Genomic DNA, 20,598 nt, shown 5'->3' on the forward strand with positions numbered 1-20,598 from the left:
ATGTTCTTAATTAACAGATATAATGCAATTATTTTTTTTCAAACTAAATTGTTTTTCTTTGTCCTTTTAGGGTATAAAGCCAGCAAGCTTTGAGAAAGTTACTGATCCTGAAATTAAGGAGATAATTGGGGAGTGCATTTGCAAAAATAAAGAAGAAAGGTTTGTTTCAACTAATCAAGTTTTGAATTAAATAATGTGTATGCAGAGATTTCAAAGCTGTCTGTAGGTTTTTGTTCTGGCCTCTGAGTCTCCCCTCTGCAGGAGAAAATACAGAATGGAATTACAGCTATAAATGATTGCCTGCTTTCCTGACAGGAATGTCAGGATGGTTGAATAAATGCTGTTGGTGTGTCTCCCAGCCTCTCAGCTTCAAAGAATAAGGTCAGAAGCACTATTGTGGACATATTAGCTAATGTATTCTAGCACATTCTGGCACAGCTGTCTGTAAAATCTCGCTTAGGAGGTTCTGTGTGGAGCATCAAGTGTGGTGGAGGTTGGCCATGAATGTGACATAGTATATTCACCACAGGCAGATTCCATTGGCTCATTAACTTCTGGATGTGGAGACAAATTGTGCCTTGTTTCCAGCTTTGGTTTTAAAATCTAATCTTATCCTGGCTTCTCCTAGATAAGTACATCTACTGTTCAGTATTTCATAACTTTCACAAATACAGTTTTTAGGGACCTCAACTGCTTGCCTAGAGGGAACTTCTTCGTTTTTTTAGTACTCTTTAAGTCAGATGCTCAAGAAAAACCGGGCAAAGCTATAATCTGCATTTCTGTACATGCTGATGGGGTATGAATATTGCTGAAGCTTTGTGAAACGGAATGTCCTCAGTAACACTGGAAATACTGTGTCTTTTTGCTAAGAACGCAAATTTGTTAGGGGTGAACGCCAAATGTACAGCTAACATTTCCTACCTTTAACACCATTTTCCTGTCACAACCTTCTCTGAAATTGCTTAAGACTTGCACTATTTGAATATTCTTTATATCCATTTCAGATATGAAATTAAAGATTTATTAAGCCATGCCTTTTTTGCTGAAGATACTGGGGTAAGAGTGGAACTTGCGGAAGAAGACCATGGTAGGAAATCCTCTATTGCCTTAAGACTCTGGGTAGAAGATCCTAAGAAACTGAAAGGAAAACCCAAAGATAATGGAGCCATTGAGTTTACTTTTGATCTGGAGAAGGAAACTCCTGATGATGTTGCACAAGAAATGGTAAAATAAACTTCTGACAAAAAATGTATATACATTTAATTGTGCATAAATCTGAAAGGATAGCAGGAACAAGTCTGGTAAAGTAACTTCCACTTAAACCATTCCAGATGTCTAGTTTAAGCAGTTTGCATTGATTTTTAGAATAAATTCTACAAGAAAAGGGTACACAGGGAAGAACTGATAACTGAAAAATATCATTTACCAAGTATGCAAGCAGATGCATGAAAAGGCGTTTCAAATAGCTTAGGGACCATGGAGGTCTCTTCTACTTTTACATTTTGAAAACTCTTGCCAATTTCTGTTAGCTGTTGAATGTCTTTAAATTAGTTTGGGATCTGTTTAGTTTCAGACAGCAGCTTGAAATGAATTAGGAAAGTCCAAAAGTTCAATCACAAAATACTCCACACTGAATTCTTCAAAACACTTCTTTCCATCTTTTCTGTCAGCTTTCCTTAGGAGGAATGTAGATGAGGAAACTGATCAGGCACTCTATCACCAAACATACATAGGAGGCTAGAGTCAAGCCCTCAGCACAGTTAGGAATAAGCTTTGGATTTTTTAACAGATAAGTTGAACTTCATCAATTTCTGTATCTTCATAACTTGTAGGGTTTTGTTAGAAAACCTATTCTGTGTTCCAGTTTCATTATAGTCCTTGAACTCAGATTTTAATGATGCCTTTACTGCAGTTGTTTAGGTTTTCCAATGTCATTGAGTCAGAATCAGTAAGCACTGAGTCAAGAGGCTGAATCTTGTGCTTGCAGAAATGTTCCTATTATAATCTAAATCCCAAGGGATCCCGTGTTGTCATTACCACTCCTGTTCTGCTTAGGAGGCACTCATTTTTGTGCTGTTGCCTTACAATGCTTGGATTCACTACTATGTACTCCAAATTTAGTGGGAGAAATGCAGGCTCATCTGTTGTCTTGTTAGTTTGCAGTAGGGCATAATTCTTTATCTTTATGGGGTTTCAGTAGTCAGGCATTCCAGCCTGTCCAAACAATGTTGGCAAAAGGAACCTGAAGCCTTCTAGTGGGTAGCAGCCTGGTTAACTTTGACAACCAAAGGCCACTGTAAAATAGCATGTCTTCATTAAACTTTAAGCATTTTCTATATAGATATGTAGGAATAAGAATTGTTTGTTTTTTTTAAAAATTAACATGACAGGTTTTCAGTGCCTTCCCACTGAGCTTTGTCATGAAGAATCTACTGGGCGTGTTAGTTAATACCATACAAGGTTCTCTGGTCCCATGTGGTGTGGTCCTCTTGAGTAATTCCCTTCTGTCTTTAGCATTTGCTGGATTATTAGCTCAGGAATGTCAGTAAAGTCTGAGGGCACAAGCAGCGGAAAGTACCCATATCGAAAGTACCCATGTCCATCTTAGGCTATATTTTAAGCTGCTTTGCACCTATTCATTTTAAGCAGCAAAAAAATCTAAGCTGTAAAACTGTCTTATGTTTGGGCAAGAGCAAAGAAGGGACATCTCTAGATTTCCTCCATGTACATAAGTGCTTTCCAATCTGTAGAATGTGCATGTTAAGGATGTAGGGAGAGCAGACAAATATCTGGTAGGTCATTATTAAACTAAAATTCATACATGATACTGTAGGAAAGTATGCAAACAGCACAAAGATTAATTTCCTTTATATCTGTTGAACAGTTGAATTCTGAGAAGGCCTTGTCCTCTTTCCGGTCAAATGTGCATGGTCTGCTTTTGACTCAGTCACAGGCTTTTTCTTTATAAAAGTCAATCAATACTGACTGACTTTACCATTTAGGAGAAGTTAATTTGAGACTAAATTGTATTAAGATCTTTTTTTCGTGATTTACTGTGATACCAAGCACAGCAATGTGGGAACCTGTGTGTGCTGGCAAGGTTAAGGCAGTAAGTTCTGATTTAGGGGTAGGATGTTCACTGCAGTTGCATTGCTCAAAGCGTTTTTCAAAAATCATTTTTTCCTTTTTTGTCTATTCTGTTAGTCTTCCCCCCCAAAAAAGAAAAGAATAAAAAAAACCCCAACCCACAACCAAGACGGTACCCATCTGCAATTGAATTTGCTCTCTTCTCAATGGTTGTCAACTGGTGAATAAATTAACCCAATTATATTCAGGTCTTAGAAATTACACATTGGTGTTTTAAAATGTGTTAGGAATAGAAGCTTTGTTCAGAACACCTATCAAGCTCTTGATTTCCTGTTCTTGTGAGGAGAAAATACGTAATTCCCATTCTTTCAAATGATGTTCTCTCTGCTGGGAAGAGATTCAAGTAATACAGGTGTGTGCACACACACCCATGTGCACATAATCTTGATGTGTTTGTGCCTCCTCTTTAGATTGACTCTGGATTTTTTCATGAAAATGATCTCAAGATAGTTGCAAAGTCCATACGTGACAGAGTAGCATTAATACTATGGAGAAGAGAGCGAATTTGGCCCAGGATGCAGTCAGAGGAACGTCGGGACTCTGAGTGTCTGGAGAAGCTGAAGACGCCACATGCACAGCAGGTCCAGGTCACTTACCTTTCTCACACTGGTCACCATGTCCTGTCAGAGCCTGAGGAGCCCGAGGCAGACCAGCATCCCTTTCAGCAGAACCTGCCCACCAGCGTAACTTCTGTTGCATGTAAGTTTTGGGTTGGCTTTGTGTGCACATGGTGAGGAATGTTGGAGGGTGAAGAACAACAGTCTGATCTCAGTAGTGAGATGAGCTGCTCTAGAAGCTTTTGCACAGTAGCTCAAAGAACACGAGCATCTAGGGCAGATTCATAACAATCTTGAAAGAAAGTTTCAAGAAAAAGAGTATTATAGAGAGACAGCTCCTCCTTCAGTAGCAATAAATGCAGGAAACTATGTCTGTAAATGGAAAAGCAAGAAGACACAAAAATACCTGTTTTCTGTGTCAGGTGGTGGGAACAAGGCTAAGTTTGTGTGAAACACAGTTTCAGAGCCAGCAGAAATCGAATTGATATCAAACCAGAGTGACTGATGGCTTTTTCACATAATGTTGGCAATGTGGAGAGGGTGATGGGCACAACTTATTCCTGGGGAGATTCCAACCAGAGACAAGAGGAAAAATTTTCACGAGAACAATCAGCCACTGTAATAATCTCCCCAGGGAAGTGGTGGATTCCCCAGTACTCGATACCTTTAAGAACTGGCTGAATGGGGTGTTGGGACATCTAGTCTAGGTCACGCTTTTCCTAGAGAGCTTGGATCCTTGAGGTCCCTTCCAACCTGGTATTCCCTGATTCTATGATGGTTATTGAGATGGTTATTCAAAAGCAGACCTAGCTGAAACCAAAGCTCTGCAGCTTCTGTTCAAGTTCTCTGTTCAACTTACTCTTAATGGCTTCTGTGAAGTTTATTGTGAAGCTGTGCAAAGATCTACAGCAGAAAAAAGTTCATCTCTGAATGTTACGTGATGCAATTCAGAATTTCCCTGTTTAGTGGGAAACATCAGCTGTGGTTTGGGCACACATATTGGGAGCACCAGACCTTATGGGTTGACACTGTGATTGTTATTGGGGTCCTTAGATCATAGAATCACAGAACCACAGACTAGTTTGGGTTCAAAGGGACCTCATCCAGTTCCAACCACCTGTCATGGGCAGGGACACCTTCCACTAGAGCAGGTTGCTCCAAGCCCCTGTGTCCAACCTGGCCTTGAACACTGCCAGGGATGGGGCAGCCACAGCTTCTCTGGGCACCCTGTGCCAGCGCCTCAGCACCCTCACAGGGAAGAGCTTCTGCCTCAGAGCTCTCATCTCAATCTCCCCTCTGCAGGTTAAAGCCATTCCCCTTGTCCTGTCCCTACAGGCCCTTGTCCAAAGCCCCTCTCCAGGTTTCCTGGAGCCCCTTTAGGCACTGGAGCTGCTCTAAGGTGTCCTCTTGAGGAGCCTTTTCTTCTCCAGGCTGACCCAGCCCAGCTCTCTCAGCCTGGCTCCAGAGCAGAGCTGCTCCAGCCCTCGCAGCAGCTCCGTGGCCTCCTCTGGCCTCGCTCCAGCAGCTCCACGTCCCTCTTGTGCTGTTGCCGCAGAGCTGGATAAGGACTTTCTCTGTTCCCCCAGACTGTCTGTTTTGTCCTGAGCTCATGGCCTTGGAACCAAGGGCAGATCAGAGGAGGTGGTTGCTCTTGTTCATCCAGGCTCTGGTAGCTACAAGCCGATGATGTGCCAGTTCTTCACATTCAGCTGATGACTGATTCAAGAGTGATCACTGGGCTATTTCAATCCTGTTTTAATTCCAAGCAATGATTTTGGTCTATCTCTGAATAAGGAACTACCTGTTTTTGCTTTCCCAGCTGCTTGTTTCTTCATTTTATTTTTGAGCATCAGACTTATCTCTAGCAAATTGCAGCGTATGAAGAAGCAGTGGTGTTATTTCCCTAAAGTAACTTGTCCGTGGCTCTGTGTCCTAAAATCAGCCTTTATTACTGAGGCAACGTATTGAAATCTTAATCTGTTCATGATTTTAAATGTCTTGAAGGAAATGTGGCCAGATAATTTTAGCTTGGAAAATCTGAAATTTTGTGCAAATTCTTGGGTTTTCTTTTCTGGCCAATTTTTCTGATAAAATCTGATTTATGTATTTTGCTGCTAAACTATTAATCATAATGTTTCTGTTTTCCTGTTCTGTGGAAGTATATTTAAGTTAAAGATGCATTATCTTTAACAAAGAGGCAGCTGCTGCTTTAATTCAGGTATTGTATAAATTGCTATACACAGGTCTGCTTTGAATACAAGAATAACCAGGCATGCCCCTGCAAGAAACAAAACATTTACAAGATATAGAAATGACCATATTTGCATAACACTCAGAACATTGCAGTATTTACAAAGCTTCTTTTCTGAAGCTAAATGAATTCATTTCCATTTTTTTAGATCATATACTTATTTCATGCTAGCTAATTCCTTTGAGAAACACCCTAATTATGATTCTCTTTGTTTCCAGTGGTACTGGAGCCCACGTGTGCTTCCCATGGTTCTGTTGGACACGAGTTGGCAGAATTCTGTACTAAATATAAGCCCCCCAGTTTATTTCCTACTCCTCCTCAACTTTTAACCAGGACTTAGTGTTATTTGATAATTCACTATCAGGTATCTTTGAACAGTATCTTAGTGATGTTAGGCCAAAGACCTCTATAAATTACCTCTATAAATTACTCTACCAATTCATATAGTAATCTGAGGTCAAATGTAGAATTGAAAATTAATAACTTAATGGGTGTAATGTGCGTTCTATAAATGTCTGAGACTGACTCACAGCTTTTACTTTAGCACTCAACTGTCATACTCTGGGGTTTTTTGAGGTCTTAAATAATTTTTTGTAACAAAATGGATGTGTATGTGCTGCAGAAACCCCTGCCTTGGAGCAGGGCCATGCTGCCTCGCTTTAGAAATGAGCTGAATAAATTATAGAGGGTAGTTTAATTTTGCAAAAAGCCAGTTGGGAGAATAGCTTGTGAGCACTGAAGAGAAATGTCATCTCTGGTGCTATTAAAAAATAATTTGTTATTTAAAAGCTAAGTAAGTGAAACCTTATTTGGAATATGGAAAAAAGAGAAGATGGAAAGTGTTGGAAAAAGAAATAGCATTTAAACTTAACTGTAATTTAAGCAATTCTATTTTACTTTTGTTACAGTTTCCTTTCAGTTCTGAATTTTACGTCTCTGTTACAAGCTATGTGTCTTCTGGGTACTTATAGCTACAGTCTTGATTGTCTCATTTCATTTCTCAAATAAAGAAAACAGTAGCTTATGCTCAAAAAGAGCTGGGCACCTGTACTTCACAGGCCTCTAAATGCATTTTAAAATCAGTAATACTCAGTGGTACAATTTTATTTGCATTGGACAAAAGTACCTGTAGCTGTGCAATTCTGCAGGTTAGCTGGGCAAACACTGCAGGAGAAACTCCAACTGAGCTCTGAATGGTGCTGCTGAATGACTGCAAACCTGCAATTTATTTTGTTCCCTGTTCTTCATCTTGAGGCATTGCTATATACTCAATTAGGTTTGATTTGCTGAACTCGTAAGTTGTACAGTATAAAGAATTTTCTAATTTTCAGTGCTGCTAATAAAAAAAAGGTATTAAAGTGAGTGCATCCCTGGGAGATCTAACCCTGAAAGACTCCATGATCTGCTAAGAACTCTACAATCAGCGTTTGCTTTCCTTTCCTCCTACAAAATGTATAAATGTCTGTAATTCTTAATGTCAACCTTATGCCCTTTAAAGGAAATATCAATGTGCCTAAAATACCATCGTGCACAGAAATCCATGGGGATGGGTTTTGGCTCAGGAGAAGCAGTATGTGCCTTTTGTAGAAAATGACATTTGTGTTGTATAATTAATTTACTTAATGGAAGGGGCTGGGGTAGTAAAAATGCTTATGACATAAACCAGTGTTGACTTTGCTCTAAAATCATTACTTGAACATTTGGAGTTGTTGAGCTTTTAATGCAAAATATTGTTCTTGCAGCTGACAGCACATTCGACAGTGGCCAGGGGTCCACTGTTTACTCAGACTCCCAAAGCAGCCAGCAAAGTGTCATCTACTCGTCCCTGCCTGATCCGGTACCTCCTGCTATCCAGCGGGTGTACAGCCCACCTCTGAGTGAGAGCCAGGCTGTGCCCCACGGCCTTCAGCAGCTGGGGCACTACCAGCAGCCCTCAGGAGTAAGTCTGAAGCTTTTACAAATCAGTTTGTGTTCTAGGTCAGACTGCGTGGCTCATTTATAACTGTTGATTTCAGTACATATGGATTTCAGGGCTTGCTTTATATATCCCTCACTTGGCTTTATTGATGGTGACTTGCTCAGTAATACATTTCTAGTTGGTCTGCAATGCGCGTTTAGTAGATGGTGTGTGGCTCTATTTGCCATTCTGAAGAAATCCTTCACCAGCAACTGTCATAATTGGAGTAAAAAAGCTTCTTAATCCATCCTTTGTCCCTGAACTACATTAGTCACTTTACAGCGATTGCTTTTAAACTCATGCATGTAGTTCAGAACCGTTCTGTGGGTGGTATTTATTTTTAGTTCACTGTCAGTATAGCCATACATTATTGTTCCTTCATTTGCACAAGAACCTCTTGGGTCTGATGTTTCTTCTTGATGACAAAGGCCACACATCCAGTCTCTGCCTGGGCTCTGGGTTTGGATTTAATCTTGCACAGAGTCAATGATGTATGTCCATTACTAAGGCTCCAAAATCAGGCACTAATTTTGTAGTAGTCAGACATTCACACTTGCTCCTGTTTTTGTGCTGTCATGACTTTGACCAAAAGCAATTTATGGAACTACTGGTGCAAGAATAAACACGTGTGAGTGAACATTAATCTTCAGGTGCTTCCAGTGAGAGACACAATGAGTGTTGTGCTTCACTTCAGAAGCTGGCGCACCACCATGTTCCAGTTCCAGCCTACACTCATCACACATGACAGGCAGCTGCTTTTCACCACACAGCAATGCCAGTATGGCTTTGACTCCAAACACAACATTCCTTTCCCAAGAACCAGGAGAGGAAAACAGGTATCTGCAGGCCAGAGAAGAGGCAGCAGGCGTATTGCCTCTGGTGGCACTGGGGGGACCTCTGCAAACCCTCTGGGGCTAGTATTTCCTCAACAATCTCATCAGATATGCCTAGCCTGCTTATTTCAGTCTGGCCAAGATCAAAATGTGTCAAAAGCTTTGATGCTTGTTTAAAGTTCTCATTCCCCAGGTAGCCAATCCCCACAAAACTCGGTGTCTCAAGGGGGAAGAGGTTGAGACACCACATGGCAGAAGCTTAGACCTGTCTCTGTTCCAGGAGTCTTTACAATACATAATTAGCCAAAAGATGAGTTCTTCTCCCACGAGATCTACAAGAGTTGCAGAGAATGTTCTGCCTTCAGCACACTCCGATGGTGGAGAAGCCAATGTGTCTGGACAGTCCCAGCCCTGTTGTAAAGTGTGTGCTGGCAAAACACTGCTGGCAGAGAGTGAGCTGGTGGCTGCAGCTACCCTGAAGAAGTGGGAGCAACCTGCCTGGTAAAAGTGACAGTGATAACCTGGAGGTTCATCTATTTGTTTCTTTGTTTCATCCTACTTGACTTAGGAGAAGTCAAATAAAATCCAAGATGAGCGGCTTTGTCCTGCTTCATCCAGATTTACCCTAATACTTGGCAAGTGCCTGATTTCCCCTGGTTTTACCTGGTCTTTTCCAAAATGCCTGCAAGAAATTATGAAGTATATTTCATGAATGCATTGAAACATGATATGTTGACCTGAATGAAAAAATATCATCCCTGGTATGCAGCTCCCTCCACTGTGGAAACTGTATTTCCTATGTGCATATGTCTCCTGGGACACATCCTTCCTCAGTTCTTGTTCACCTGGAGGCCTAGCTTAACAACTCTAAATATAACACTCAAAAGGCACATCTTGAGCAGTATCTTTTTTTTTCTTTTTTTCTTTTTTTTTTTTTTTTTAATTTTATTAAATTGAGCTGTGCAGCAATCTCAGAGCAGACTCATTCTTTCCATTGATAGGTTTCAGTCGTTTTAACCTAAATGCATTACCTTTGTTGTGATTGGGGGTTTGGAAAGATAAAAAACTTTATTCACAAGCAAAATATCTCTCATAGCTTTTTATTTTCTGATGGTGTTTCCGTGTGGTTTTTATTCCTGTAATAAGTTAGGTTAAAAGTTCCCAGGTTTGAAAATCTCAACAAGCAGAGGAAGCAAAAAGAATCTGCTCAAAACCTACCATTTTCCAAGGAAGATTATTTGCCAAGATAACAAGCACATCACTGGAGCTATAGTAGTGTTGTTTAGGCTTATGAGCCTCAGTCTGACATACTTTATTTAATTTATTTAATTCATCTACTTTGCTTGAGCCAGAGTTTGAGAGAGCAAACTCTCAAAAGAGATACAAATCTTATCTGAATTTTTGTTGTTTTATTTTCACTTCTGTGATTTTAATTTGTTTCTCATTTCTCTGTTCATTTTCTTGTAATCCATTTCAAGTAAATTGCCTGCTTTTGGGGAAGATAAAGATTCTTTATGAAGTTATAAAACTCTTGGTGAAGATTTTTGTTTCACGTGGTTGTTGGCTTGTTGTTTCTGTTGGTATATTGTCAGTAACTGTGTATGTGCTTTGAGTGGTTTTACTGGTCTGCAGACTTGCTTCTAGAAGAAATGCAATGCACTTTGCTTGTCTTATTTGGAATTTGCTGACTTTTTGCCACCTTTTCTTAGATTAACTAACTTTCCTTGCAGATAATTTTTCACTGTTTCCCCCACTCTGTTTTGGTTGAAATACCCAATAGACTGGTTCTTTGTGATTATATCTTTGATACGTAGCCGTAGAGGCTCCTAGCACATGGGTTGCTCCTCTCTAAAGCAGTGCTCTCCCTCCTGCAGCCTGGCGTCCCCGCAGTGCCAGCTGCACCCACCGTGGTGTCCCAGCGGCCCCAGCCCTACCCGGATCCAGTGATGCCGTTCCCCGTGGTCCAGCCCACCACCGTCGCCTCCCTGCCCCTGGGGCAGCCGCAGCCAGTGCTGGCTGGCCAGCAGGTGAGGGCTTGGCTGCTGCTGAAAACTGCCTTCTCTGTCCCTTGCATTACCCTGCCCCTTGCCTTACTCTGCCCTGCTTTGTCTCATACCTGTAGCACGTTTGAGGCATTAGAGACCATGAAACTGCCACTTCAGAGCCTTAGGAATGGGGAACAGGCATTGGGTTTAAGGGATGGAAGAGTAACAGGCTTGAGAACAATTGTGTGATACCTTGGAACATTTTGATGAAGTTTAAGATTTCTCTTCCATTGTGGCTTAACAGGCTTGAAGCCTGGCTTGAAACCTTTTATTAATTTTGCAGCATTATTTGGCACCTCTTTCAACTGACTTTGAATCCTCAGCAGTGCTGCTTTTGGAGTTCTGCAAATAGAGATGTAGTTCAGTATAGGCATCCAGCCAGTAGCTTTATCTTAGAATCATAGAATCCCAGACTGGTTTGGTATGGAAGGGACCTTAAAGCTCATCCAGTTCCAACCGCCTGCCCCAGGCAGGGACACCTTCCGTTAGAGCAGGTTGCTCCAAGCCCCTGTGTCCAACCTGGCCTTGAACACTGCCAGGGATGGGGCAGCCACAGCTTCTCTGGGTACCCTATGCCAGCGCCTCAGCACCCTCACAGGGAAGAACGGCTACATAAGAGCTCATCTCAATCTCCCCTGCTTAAGTTTGAACCCATTCCGTCTTGTCTTGTTACTACAGTCCCTGATGAAGAGGCCTTCTCAGGCAGCCTTGTAAGCCCCCTTCAGGTATTGGAAGGCTATAGAGTCTGTACCTCTCTCTATTGTCTCCAAATAGTAATTCTTCATGCAGTTTGAATTATTGAATTCCCCCCCAAACCTGTGTTCCTTAAAGGCCTCTCCAACATACCTCTCCGGCCAGGTTGTGGTTGGCTCCTTCCATGGAGATGGGCTGAGCCTGAGGAATGCAGCCACAGACCTGTAAGACCCAGTAATTTTTGGCTCATTTTTTTTGTGATTCTACCAAAATCTTGGCTTCCTTCAGTAGAAACTGTTGATGGGGCTGGGGAGTTTCTGTGTACTTTGTGAGCGGTGTGTGTCATACCTCTCCAAACTTCTTTAGTTAGCAACATTTATCTTACAGGTTGCCTTTATAGGTATACTATTCTTCAGAAGACAATGTAATTTGGTCATGTAAAACATAAGCTTATGTGGAGTTTTATCACATGACAGGGTTTTTGTCTAATGGGTAGGGGTATTCTCATGGTTTTCAGCCAAAAATCTTATATTTAGGCAAATGTAGGACCTCAGCAGTTGCACAGGTCTCTCTAGTGGCCTTTGGTCCTTTATGTTGACAGTTCAAAATCTGTTGTTTATTTTCCTTCATGAGTAGATGCTGGTTTGGAATAGGATATTTGCCCCAACTTCCTCACTTTCTTTCACATGCCCTCTCTTCATAGCACTGCTGTCTCTTGAAATAATTCTAACCCTGGTAGTAACAAGATTTAATAACTATTCTGTGTTTCCTAATCTTGCCAGAAAGCCAAATCAAAGAGTGACTTTTTACAGTATTATTATTAGTACAGAAATAGATAAAATGATAAAGTTTCCGTGCAGAACGTTGCAGAGCACCTGTGTGTCTTGGAAACAGAAGTAGGTCTGGTGTTTGCAGAGTCTCCAGGCATGATGCTATGAGCAGTGGAGATCTGTAGTCTTTTGTAAATAAGTGGTAGGGCAGGTCAACCAAGAATGGGAAATCAGGGTGAGAAAATTCCTCTGCCAAACAGAATGAGATGTATTGATCTTGTATGAATACACAGTAATGGCTTAGACACATGGGATCAATGTAGCATCTCAATATTTTTTTGTCTGTTTCTAATTTGGGTATCTGTGCATTTATAATGTAAAGGTTATAGTGGGGCACAGTTCACATAATTCATTTGGATACTTTCTGCTCTCTATGCCTCATCCAATTCACAAGCATATTTTAAAACACAAGATGAATTTGAAATGGAGGCTTTAGGAAGCTGCTTAGTTCCATGACCACATTTTTTTCTTGCTCTTAGCATAGTGTCCTCTCGAGTTGAAGGTGGGTTGAACAGCCTGTGCCAGCTCAATCCTCAGTTATCTGTGGGTAGCCTGTCTGAGCTGCAGATTAACCCAGCCAGGGATGCTGAGTTACCTTTGGGTGCTGCCAAGGTTTACTAGCTCCAGCCCAGCATCCTGTGGTGGGACCGTTCTGCTCCTGAGGTCTGATTGGGTCTGTCAGGTGTGTCCCCTGGTACAGATCTTTTGCTGTGGGATGAGCAAGTGTCTCCAGTGTCTCAGGTGGGCTCCATCCCAACCAATTTACTCTGTCCCATCGTCAGTGCCAGGCCAGCTCCCGCTGAGCCACTTGTTTGCTTTGACACTGCCATTCCCTTGAGTTTGGCATTTTAGTTGGGTAAATGCCCCTGATTTCCCAAAACCTGGAATGGTAGAAACTGCAATACAGAGCTGTGTCATAGAATCAAAGAATGGTTTGAGTTGTAAGGGACCTTAAAGCTCATCCAGGTCCAACCCCCTGCCACAGGCAGGGACACCTTCTGCTAGACCAGGTTGCTCCAAGCCCCATCCAGCCTGGTCTTCTGGTGGCTGTGTGCAGTGCACTGGTTCTTTTGTAATATATGGGCTATAATCTTTTGCTTTTCTTTTCTTTCCCAGCAGCAACCCATAGCCCAGCAGGCATCCCTCCAGCAGGTACTGGCCAGCCAGCCCGTTTGCCCCATTCAGCCTACAACCCATCTGCTGCCCCAGTATCAGCCCCAGACCTCTCAGGTGGCAGCCAGCAGTGCTCCACTGAAACCTCTTCAAATTTCAACCATGCCGCAGCTTCCACCGGTGGCCCCTTCCCAGGTAACACCTTTGGAACCCATGTGTGAATACATCCATTTCAGTAAAGCTTTCCAGCTAATAATTAACATGATTTGTGGGGTTTGTGTGGCTATTTTGAGTGCATGCCGATTTAATTAGCCCATGAGAATATAACTTTTTCCTAATTACTGTACGTTTCCTTACTATTTGTTTACGTTTGGTGAAGCAGAAATCTCGTCTGAGCAGTGCTGTGGCATGCCTACAGAATCCAGTTCATGGCAGTTACCAAATTGCAATAACTGCTGCTTTTTTTCTTTTTTCCATTTTTTGCACCTCCCTTCTGGCATAATCTCTTCCCCATCCCAGGCTTAAGAGCATGAGAAGTTGCCCGTTTATTTTTTCTTTTTCTGAGCTCCTGACTTCCATGTTCCCCACCACTCCCCACTAGCTCTCAGCCCTGTTTCTGTTTTCAGTGGCAAGGATGGACCCTCTCCTTGACCTGGTGGAAGGGTTTGTTGGTGCTATTAGAGTGTTTGTTAGTGACAGGCACCATGATGTGAAGTGGCTTGCACCAAAGGGAAGAAACAAGCTGCTTCCATGATGATGACAGGGTAGTTAGGGTCTGTGGCATCACTGGGAGGTTTTGGTTGCAAAATCCTTTTTATGGGACCTTCCGTGCTGCCTGGGTTGCAGCCAGCCTGTTTTAAAGGGTTTTAAATTGTCTTACTGAATTTTGCATGAAAGAGTTTTGCATTTTATCTGGTCCAATTCGTTATCATTGCTGTTAAAATGAAAGCAACTTTAATTTTTATGTTGCTTGAAGGCTTCAAGCTAGTGTTAGAAATGGTGTCAAGCTTCTAAGGTATAAAAACACTCCCCTCCCCCAAATTATTTTTTTTTCTCTTTTACTAATGATGTAAGCATAAATCAGTTTTTATTACTGTTTATAAACCTCAGGAAATGAATGGAAGTGATTAACAAACAGACATAATTATCATCATGGCACAGATGATTTTTACATACTTGTATGGCAAATGAAACTACTTTGTACCATCAGTGAAAGCACTTGCAATTTATGTGATGTTATATTTTTTTCAGATTCCTCAGTTTCCTGTCATTCCTGCAATTACTCCTCTGGCAGGACTTGACAGCCTTCCTCCAAACCTCTCTGATTTACCTGCTGCAAACGTGCCCCCCATACCTGCTCCTTCTCAGTATTTTGCTCCAGCTGTGATTTTACCCAGCCTCCCCATGAACCCCACTCTGCCTATGGCACCAAGCTCCCCTGCCCTCCCCATGCAGGCAGTCAATCTTCCTCATACCACCGTGGCTTCTTTGGTCTTGCCCTGCCAAACAATAGTGCCAAATATGTCGGCTGCTACAATCCCGCTGCTTGCCGTGGCACCGCCAGGAGTGCCAGCACTGCCGCCACACCACGTGGTGCCCCAGCTCTCCCAACAGCAGATGTACCCAGCCACCTTCCAGCAGATCATTCAGAGCGAAGCGCCCTCTCCTCATCACACTCAGGGCACACAAGCAGCATCTCAGGCGCAGCAACCTCAGTCACTCCAGCCAAGCATAATCCATCCTTCCGAGCAGCCTCTGCCTGTGCCTGGGGCTGGACACCAGGTAATGCTCTGGGCGTGGGGCTGCAGGGTGGTTCTGAGCGCAGGTGATCCTGGGGCTCCCACACTGTACACTCATAGCGGGGAGATCTCTTCCTTGCTGTTAGGATAGTTTGGTAACTTCTTGACCTCAGTCCTGGAGGTGGTTGCTAGAGCTGTGAAGCAAGGTGGAGCATGGGAGGTCTTAACCCAGTGGCAGGTGAATATTGAAGCTACAGGAAATAATCTCACCGGCTTTGGAAAGTGAGCAGGTGAGAGCACTTTCTGAATTCCCCTTTACTTTTCTCATCTCAAATACGACACAAGAACAAGCTGTTGTTCTCCTGTGGCAGCAGCCACCCAGCTTTCCTGATGCTTTTACCCCGGTCTGTGCATGATGCACATGTGCTGCTGTGTGCAAACCCTGGGTGAGCTGGCAGGAGTGAGAGAGAGTAGTTTTGATGTAGAACAGCTTTAAAACAGTAAAGGGAATTGGCTGTTCAGTATTAACTCCAGAAACCTGCATGGAAGAGGTCTATTAGAAAAGAATGAATTCTAGCTGCAGACCATTTCCCCCTCAAATGAAATGAAGCATGAAATGAGCTTCTAATATTAACTCTATTTACAAGAAAGCTGGTTCAGGACTTGTTGACAGAGTCTGTAAATACTTCTATTGCCACATCTGCAATATGACAACATGAAATGCGGTCTGACCCAAGCAGGAGAGAGCACTGAAACTGTTAATAATAGCATTCCTGAAAACCTGTACTCTACCGCATCACTTTGCCATAACATATTGATTAAAATTCATAGCATCCCATTTCAACCTGCCATATCTTGGCATCTTCAAAGCAGTACATCATTTCTAACTTTCTTCAGCTGTATATTTGGTACAGAAATACTGTTTGTGACACTGTAGGCAACATGGAGCCTGAGACAATTACCACTAAGCTCATTAGCTGTAGTGTTTCCACTAGCTTTAGAGGGAGTTGAATCAGGGACAGCAAGCACAGCAAACACCAAAGCTGGGGAACTCGTGTTCCCAAACTGTCCTGACACAGTCATTAGCCAACTAACGTATGGAGGAATTGCCCAGTAATATTTTTCAGAAAAAAAAAGTCGCTATTACAAACAAAATGGACAAATGTAGAGGAATATTCAATAACATACTGTTCTATGTCTTCAAATGCTTTTAATGGAGAGGTGTTTCTGTAAATAAAGGCTTTCCAGAGTAGTGCTGTTGTGGCAGTTGAGGTTTAGCACCTCCCCGTTTACTTTTGCCCAGGTAGATTATACACGGAATCATTTTGTGAGTTATTCTAGCTATACACCAGAGGTGCTACTCTACCAACCTCCACTTAGGCAGTTGTGTAACTGCTGTGTGTTGCAAAGCGCATCACATCTGTCTTTCTATCCACATGTTGTGGTTCAAGCCCAGCTGGTAACTCGGACCCCCGCAGCCGCTCTCTCACTCCCCCTCTTCTTCCTCCCCCCGCTCCCGGAGGGATAGGGAGGAGAATTGGAGGAATGTAACTCCCATGGATTGAGGTAACAGCACTCCAGTAACTAAGGTATAATACAAACCACTATTGCTACCACCAATAATAATAACGATAAGGGAAATAACAAGGGGAGAGGACACAACTGCTCACCACCCGCCGACCGATACCCAGCCCGACCCGAGCAGCGATCTGGGCCTTCTGGGTAACTCCCCCCAGTTTCTATACTGGGCATGACGTGCTGTGGTATGGAATAGCCCTTTGGCTAGTTTGGGTCAGGTGTCCTGTCTCTGCTTCCTCCTGGCTTCCCCTCCTTCCTGGCAGAGCATGAGACTGAGAAAGTGCTTGGTCAGAGTAAACATTACTGAGCAACAACTAAAGACATCGGTGTTATCAGTGTTGTTCCCAGGCTGAAAGTCACAAACACAGCACTGCACCAGCTACTAAGAAGGAGAAAAAATGACTGCTGTAGCTGAACCCAGGAAACCACATTAAAACCTGGAATCACAATTCCAGCTCATATCCAGAATGTGCAGAGAGCAGGCACCAAGAAAATTACGTGGCCTAGTTCTCATCTGAACTCTTGTCTGATTGATTTTTTTTTTTTAAATGTATATGTCCTACAAATAGGCTAAATCTCTAAGCGATGATTCTACAAAAAACTAAAAATTAGGCAAGAGTTTTACCTAATAGTAAAAAGCCTTTTTTCTCCCATATTTTCCATTCTTTCATTTTTCTTCTTCCCACAAGCTTAGTCCCCTTAGAAAAATACATGGTGTACCTAAAAGGAGAATGTTCTGTTCTTAAATGTACAACTCAAAAGAACTGTTATGCAGAATAACAACACAGTCTCTAAGGTGGTTGACATCTGATCACATCAGTCCAGTTCCCACAAAGCACTTACGCACACAAGTTATTTTAATGCACTGAAGAAATCCGCTGAGATAAATGAAACTTCTTCCTCTGGGCATGTAGCACAAGGAAGCGTTTGCAGGACTGGAGCCTTGGTGCTTAGCATGTGTCTTAAATATTTCAACTAAATAGAAAACAATGTGTTCTGCAAGACACTGGTATATATCCAGAAAAAAAGAGCTGAGTGTGTGGTCTGTACCAGCCATTGGGTTCACAGAGAGAGCTGAGGTTTTAAAAAATCCTAATTTAGAGCATGGTTAGAGTGTCTTTTTCTCAGCATGACCCTTGTGGCGGCTCAGTGAAAGCAGAGCAAACTATTCAGGACAATGAATTCATAATCTAAGATTTTAATTTCTTAGCAATGTATGGCTTTGTTTCTACAAACTAAATAGCACCTGAGCAGTACACACATTGTCATAATGATAGAGGAGGAATCCTTGTATTTTTATGTGGTTGTTTCAAAGCAAGTTTCAGTGGTTACCTGTCTAAGCAGAGACCACACAAATATAGTCTCGCTGCAGAATCACCACCCTTTCTCCGTGAGCACCAGTGGCTTTGGTGCGTGGTCATGTAAGTCACAAGCACTCTGAGTAGAGGTTTGTTTTAACAGCTGTCTGTTGTGTTACAGCAGATGACTGGACACACTCAGTATGCTTTGGAGGCTGGAGCCCAGGTGCCCATGCTGCCAGTGCAACCCTCCATAGTCATGTCACCACCTTTGCAGCTGCAGCCCGAGCTGCTGCCGCCCCGTGCCGCTCCGGAAGGCGTTTCACAGCTCCATGGCAGCCTTGCTGCAGCCAGCCCGCCTGTGCCCGTAGATCACTGCCTGCCTCTGCAGCCTTCTGGCCTGCTCCAGCCTGAGTTCCCCCAGCCGCTGGCTCAGCAGCTCCCAGCTCCCTCCTCAGCGGGCCCGGCACTCGCAGAGACATCTCAAGAGGTACTTTCCTCTGAAGTAACTCACCAGCTTCACCCTTAACCATCTTACTTACTCCTTTGTGAAATAACGTGCTTATTTCACAAGGGAGATTATCCTCTCTCATCACATAGAGCTGCTTGTCCTGGATGCTGGCAGCTCTGGGTCAGCACATAATTGGCTGTTTCAGATGAAGCTGGGAACTGCATGTCATACCTTGTGGAATGTCTCCTTGAAGTAATGGTGCAGCAGGACTAAATACCTCTTTGTCTGTAGCTGAGCATAAACGCAGAGGTAGAAATCACTTTCTTTCAACTGCTGGGGGGTCAGTAAGGAGCTGTTCTGTGGAGTTTCATCCATGTTTTGTCCAGTCTTGTTTTAAATGTCTCAAACACTTGTGCAACCAGCCATCATTTCCGTAAGAAACTGCTTCATCATCTGGTTCTTCACTATGTAAAAGCTCTTCATGCTCCTCAGCTTGAGCTTTATTCCCATTTCATTTAGTGTTGTATCCTTCTGTATTGCTTGAATTCTAGTCTAGCCCTGGGGATTTTGTTTTTTCAGATATTCATAGGCATTCCCAATTCTCAGTGGTCATATAAGCAAGATACCTTTTACCGGGTTTCTTTATAAAACTGTCAGCCCCTCCTGTCTGCTATTTTGACTTTTCTTTCCACCCCCATGATCGTTTAACCTTCAGTCTTGACAGAATGTCACAGAACATTTCCTTCTACTTGGCTTTTTAATAGGTATCCATAAGCAAAGCAAAACAAAGGTGTTGGCATTCGTATCAGATTTCAGTAAATAAGTCTGATTTGTTCTCCACTTCCAAGTGGAAATGTCCCTCAGCAATTCTCCTTTTGGAATTGTTCCTCTTGAGGCTCTCTGTTCAGGGCTACCTTTCTTCCCAAAGCAACAGTTCCCCTCTTTTCAGAAGAAATCTCTTTGGTTTTACCCTGTTCTCATGCACTTGTTGCATGCCTTGACTACACAGTGCAGCCTAATTTCAGCAGAGGTACAGCTTATCTCCTCTTCCAGACGATGTTCAGTAAGGATGCTGCTAACACTAAAATGAGGTTCTAGTTCCCCATTTTGCCTATTCTTCTAATAGCAACCTTATTCTTGTAAAATAAATATTCATGCAGTGATGCAGGATGTTTCCTGGTGAGTTTCTGTATCTTATTGATCAGATGTAGCAGGGATGGTAGAGCCCATCTGTAGTGCTTCACTTTGCAGGATCCTCAAGTAACGCCTGGCTGTCATATCCCTTGCCTATTTTTTCTGTATGCACAGCTCATGGTAGGTTCAATGCTGATGTCAAAGCTACAGCTTTCAATGCAGGGTCCATCCCATTAGAGAGTTGGAAATATTAATAAACCTGGTTTCTGTTGTGCAGTGTGATAAAGGGGATACAGGTGGTCCTGTATTACCTGAGAAATCCATGCCCACTGAGACACATGTCTGTTCTGTCACTTGATTATATCCCTAGGAACTTTTAGCCACTGCTTTACTACCTTCATTCTCATATTTCATCTTATAAGTTAACTCCATTCTCTCTCTCTCGATTCAAGAAATCAATCCAGTATCATAAGATGGTGAAATTGATCAATGTGCTCCCTATGCTGATTTTGAAACATATATTGCTAAGGTTTTCTTGGGTGTAAGAGGAGTTTCATATCTGTATATATTGGAAACATTGTTTTTTGTTGCTATTCCACCATAATGTTTTTATCTCTTCTCTTTGTTTAAATGTGCAGCGGTACTTACATCCAAACCAACCCAAATTAATTGGGCTAATAAGATTTTGTAAGGCACTTGATCAAGTGCTTTACTAAAATTTAGATACATTATGTCTGTGTTCTCACTGTTCATTAATTTTGCAGTTTTATCGAAACTGCAGTCAAGCTTGGCATGGCATATGTGTGGCATTATAAGCAAGGAGTGGGGTTGACTGATTAACTGATAAGCTTTTAACTCCAGTCTACCAACTGCTTTGGTATGAAGATGTGGTCACAGTCAAGGGGCTTGTTTCTAGCTGTGTGTCTACAGAAGGATTTTATAGACATATGTTTGTAAATATATATAAATATA

At 42.5% G+C, this 20,598-nt stretch overlaps 1 protein-coding gene across 1 annotated transcript in view; it reads left to right on the forward strand.

Annotated features, from left to right (window-relative positions):
- WNK2 (WNK lysine deficient protein kinase 2) overlaps nt 1–18,531 on the forward strand; it is a gene marked incomplete at both ends in the record, with an annotated part of 33,136 nt that extends 14,605 nt beyond the window's left edge. The window contains 8 exons of the mRNA XM_010018591.1: nt 71–159; nt 1,005–1,224; nt 3,558–3,846; nt 7,698–7,894; nt 10,620–10,772; nt 13,433–13,621; nt 14,678–15,208; nt 18,223–18,531. Coding sequence (XP_010016893.1) covers nt 71–159; nt 1,005–1,224; nt 3,558–3,846; nt 7,698–7,894; nt 10,620–10,772; nt 13,433–13,621; nt 14,678–15,208; nt 18,223–18,531 — 1,977 coding nt within the window. The remainder of the gene's footprint in view (nt 1–70; nt 160–1,004; nt 1,225–3,557; nt 3,847–7,697; nt 7,895–10,619; nt 10,773–13,432; nt 13,622–14,677; nt 15,209–18,222) is intronic.
- Between the last annotated feature and the right edge of the window lie 2,067 nt (nt 18,532–20,598).

This window comes from Nestor notabilis, unplaced genomic scaffold, assembly GCF_000696875.1.
Source record: "Nestor notabilis isolate BGI_N333 unplaced genomic scaffold, ASM69687v1 scaffold10617, whole genome shotgun sequence".
NCBI lineage: Eukaryota > Metazoa > Chordata > Aves > Psittaciformes > Psittacidae > Nestor > Nestor notabilis.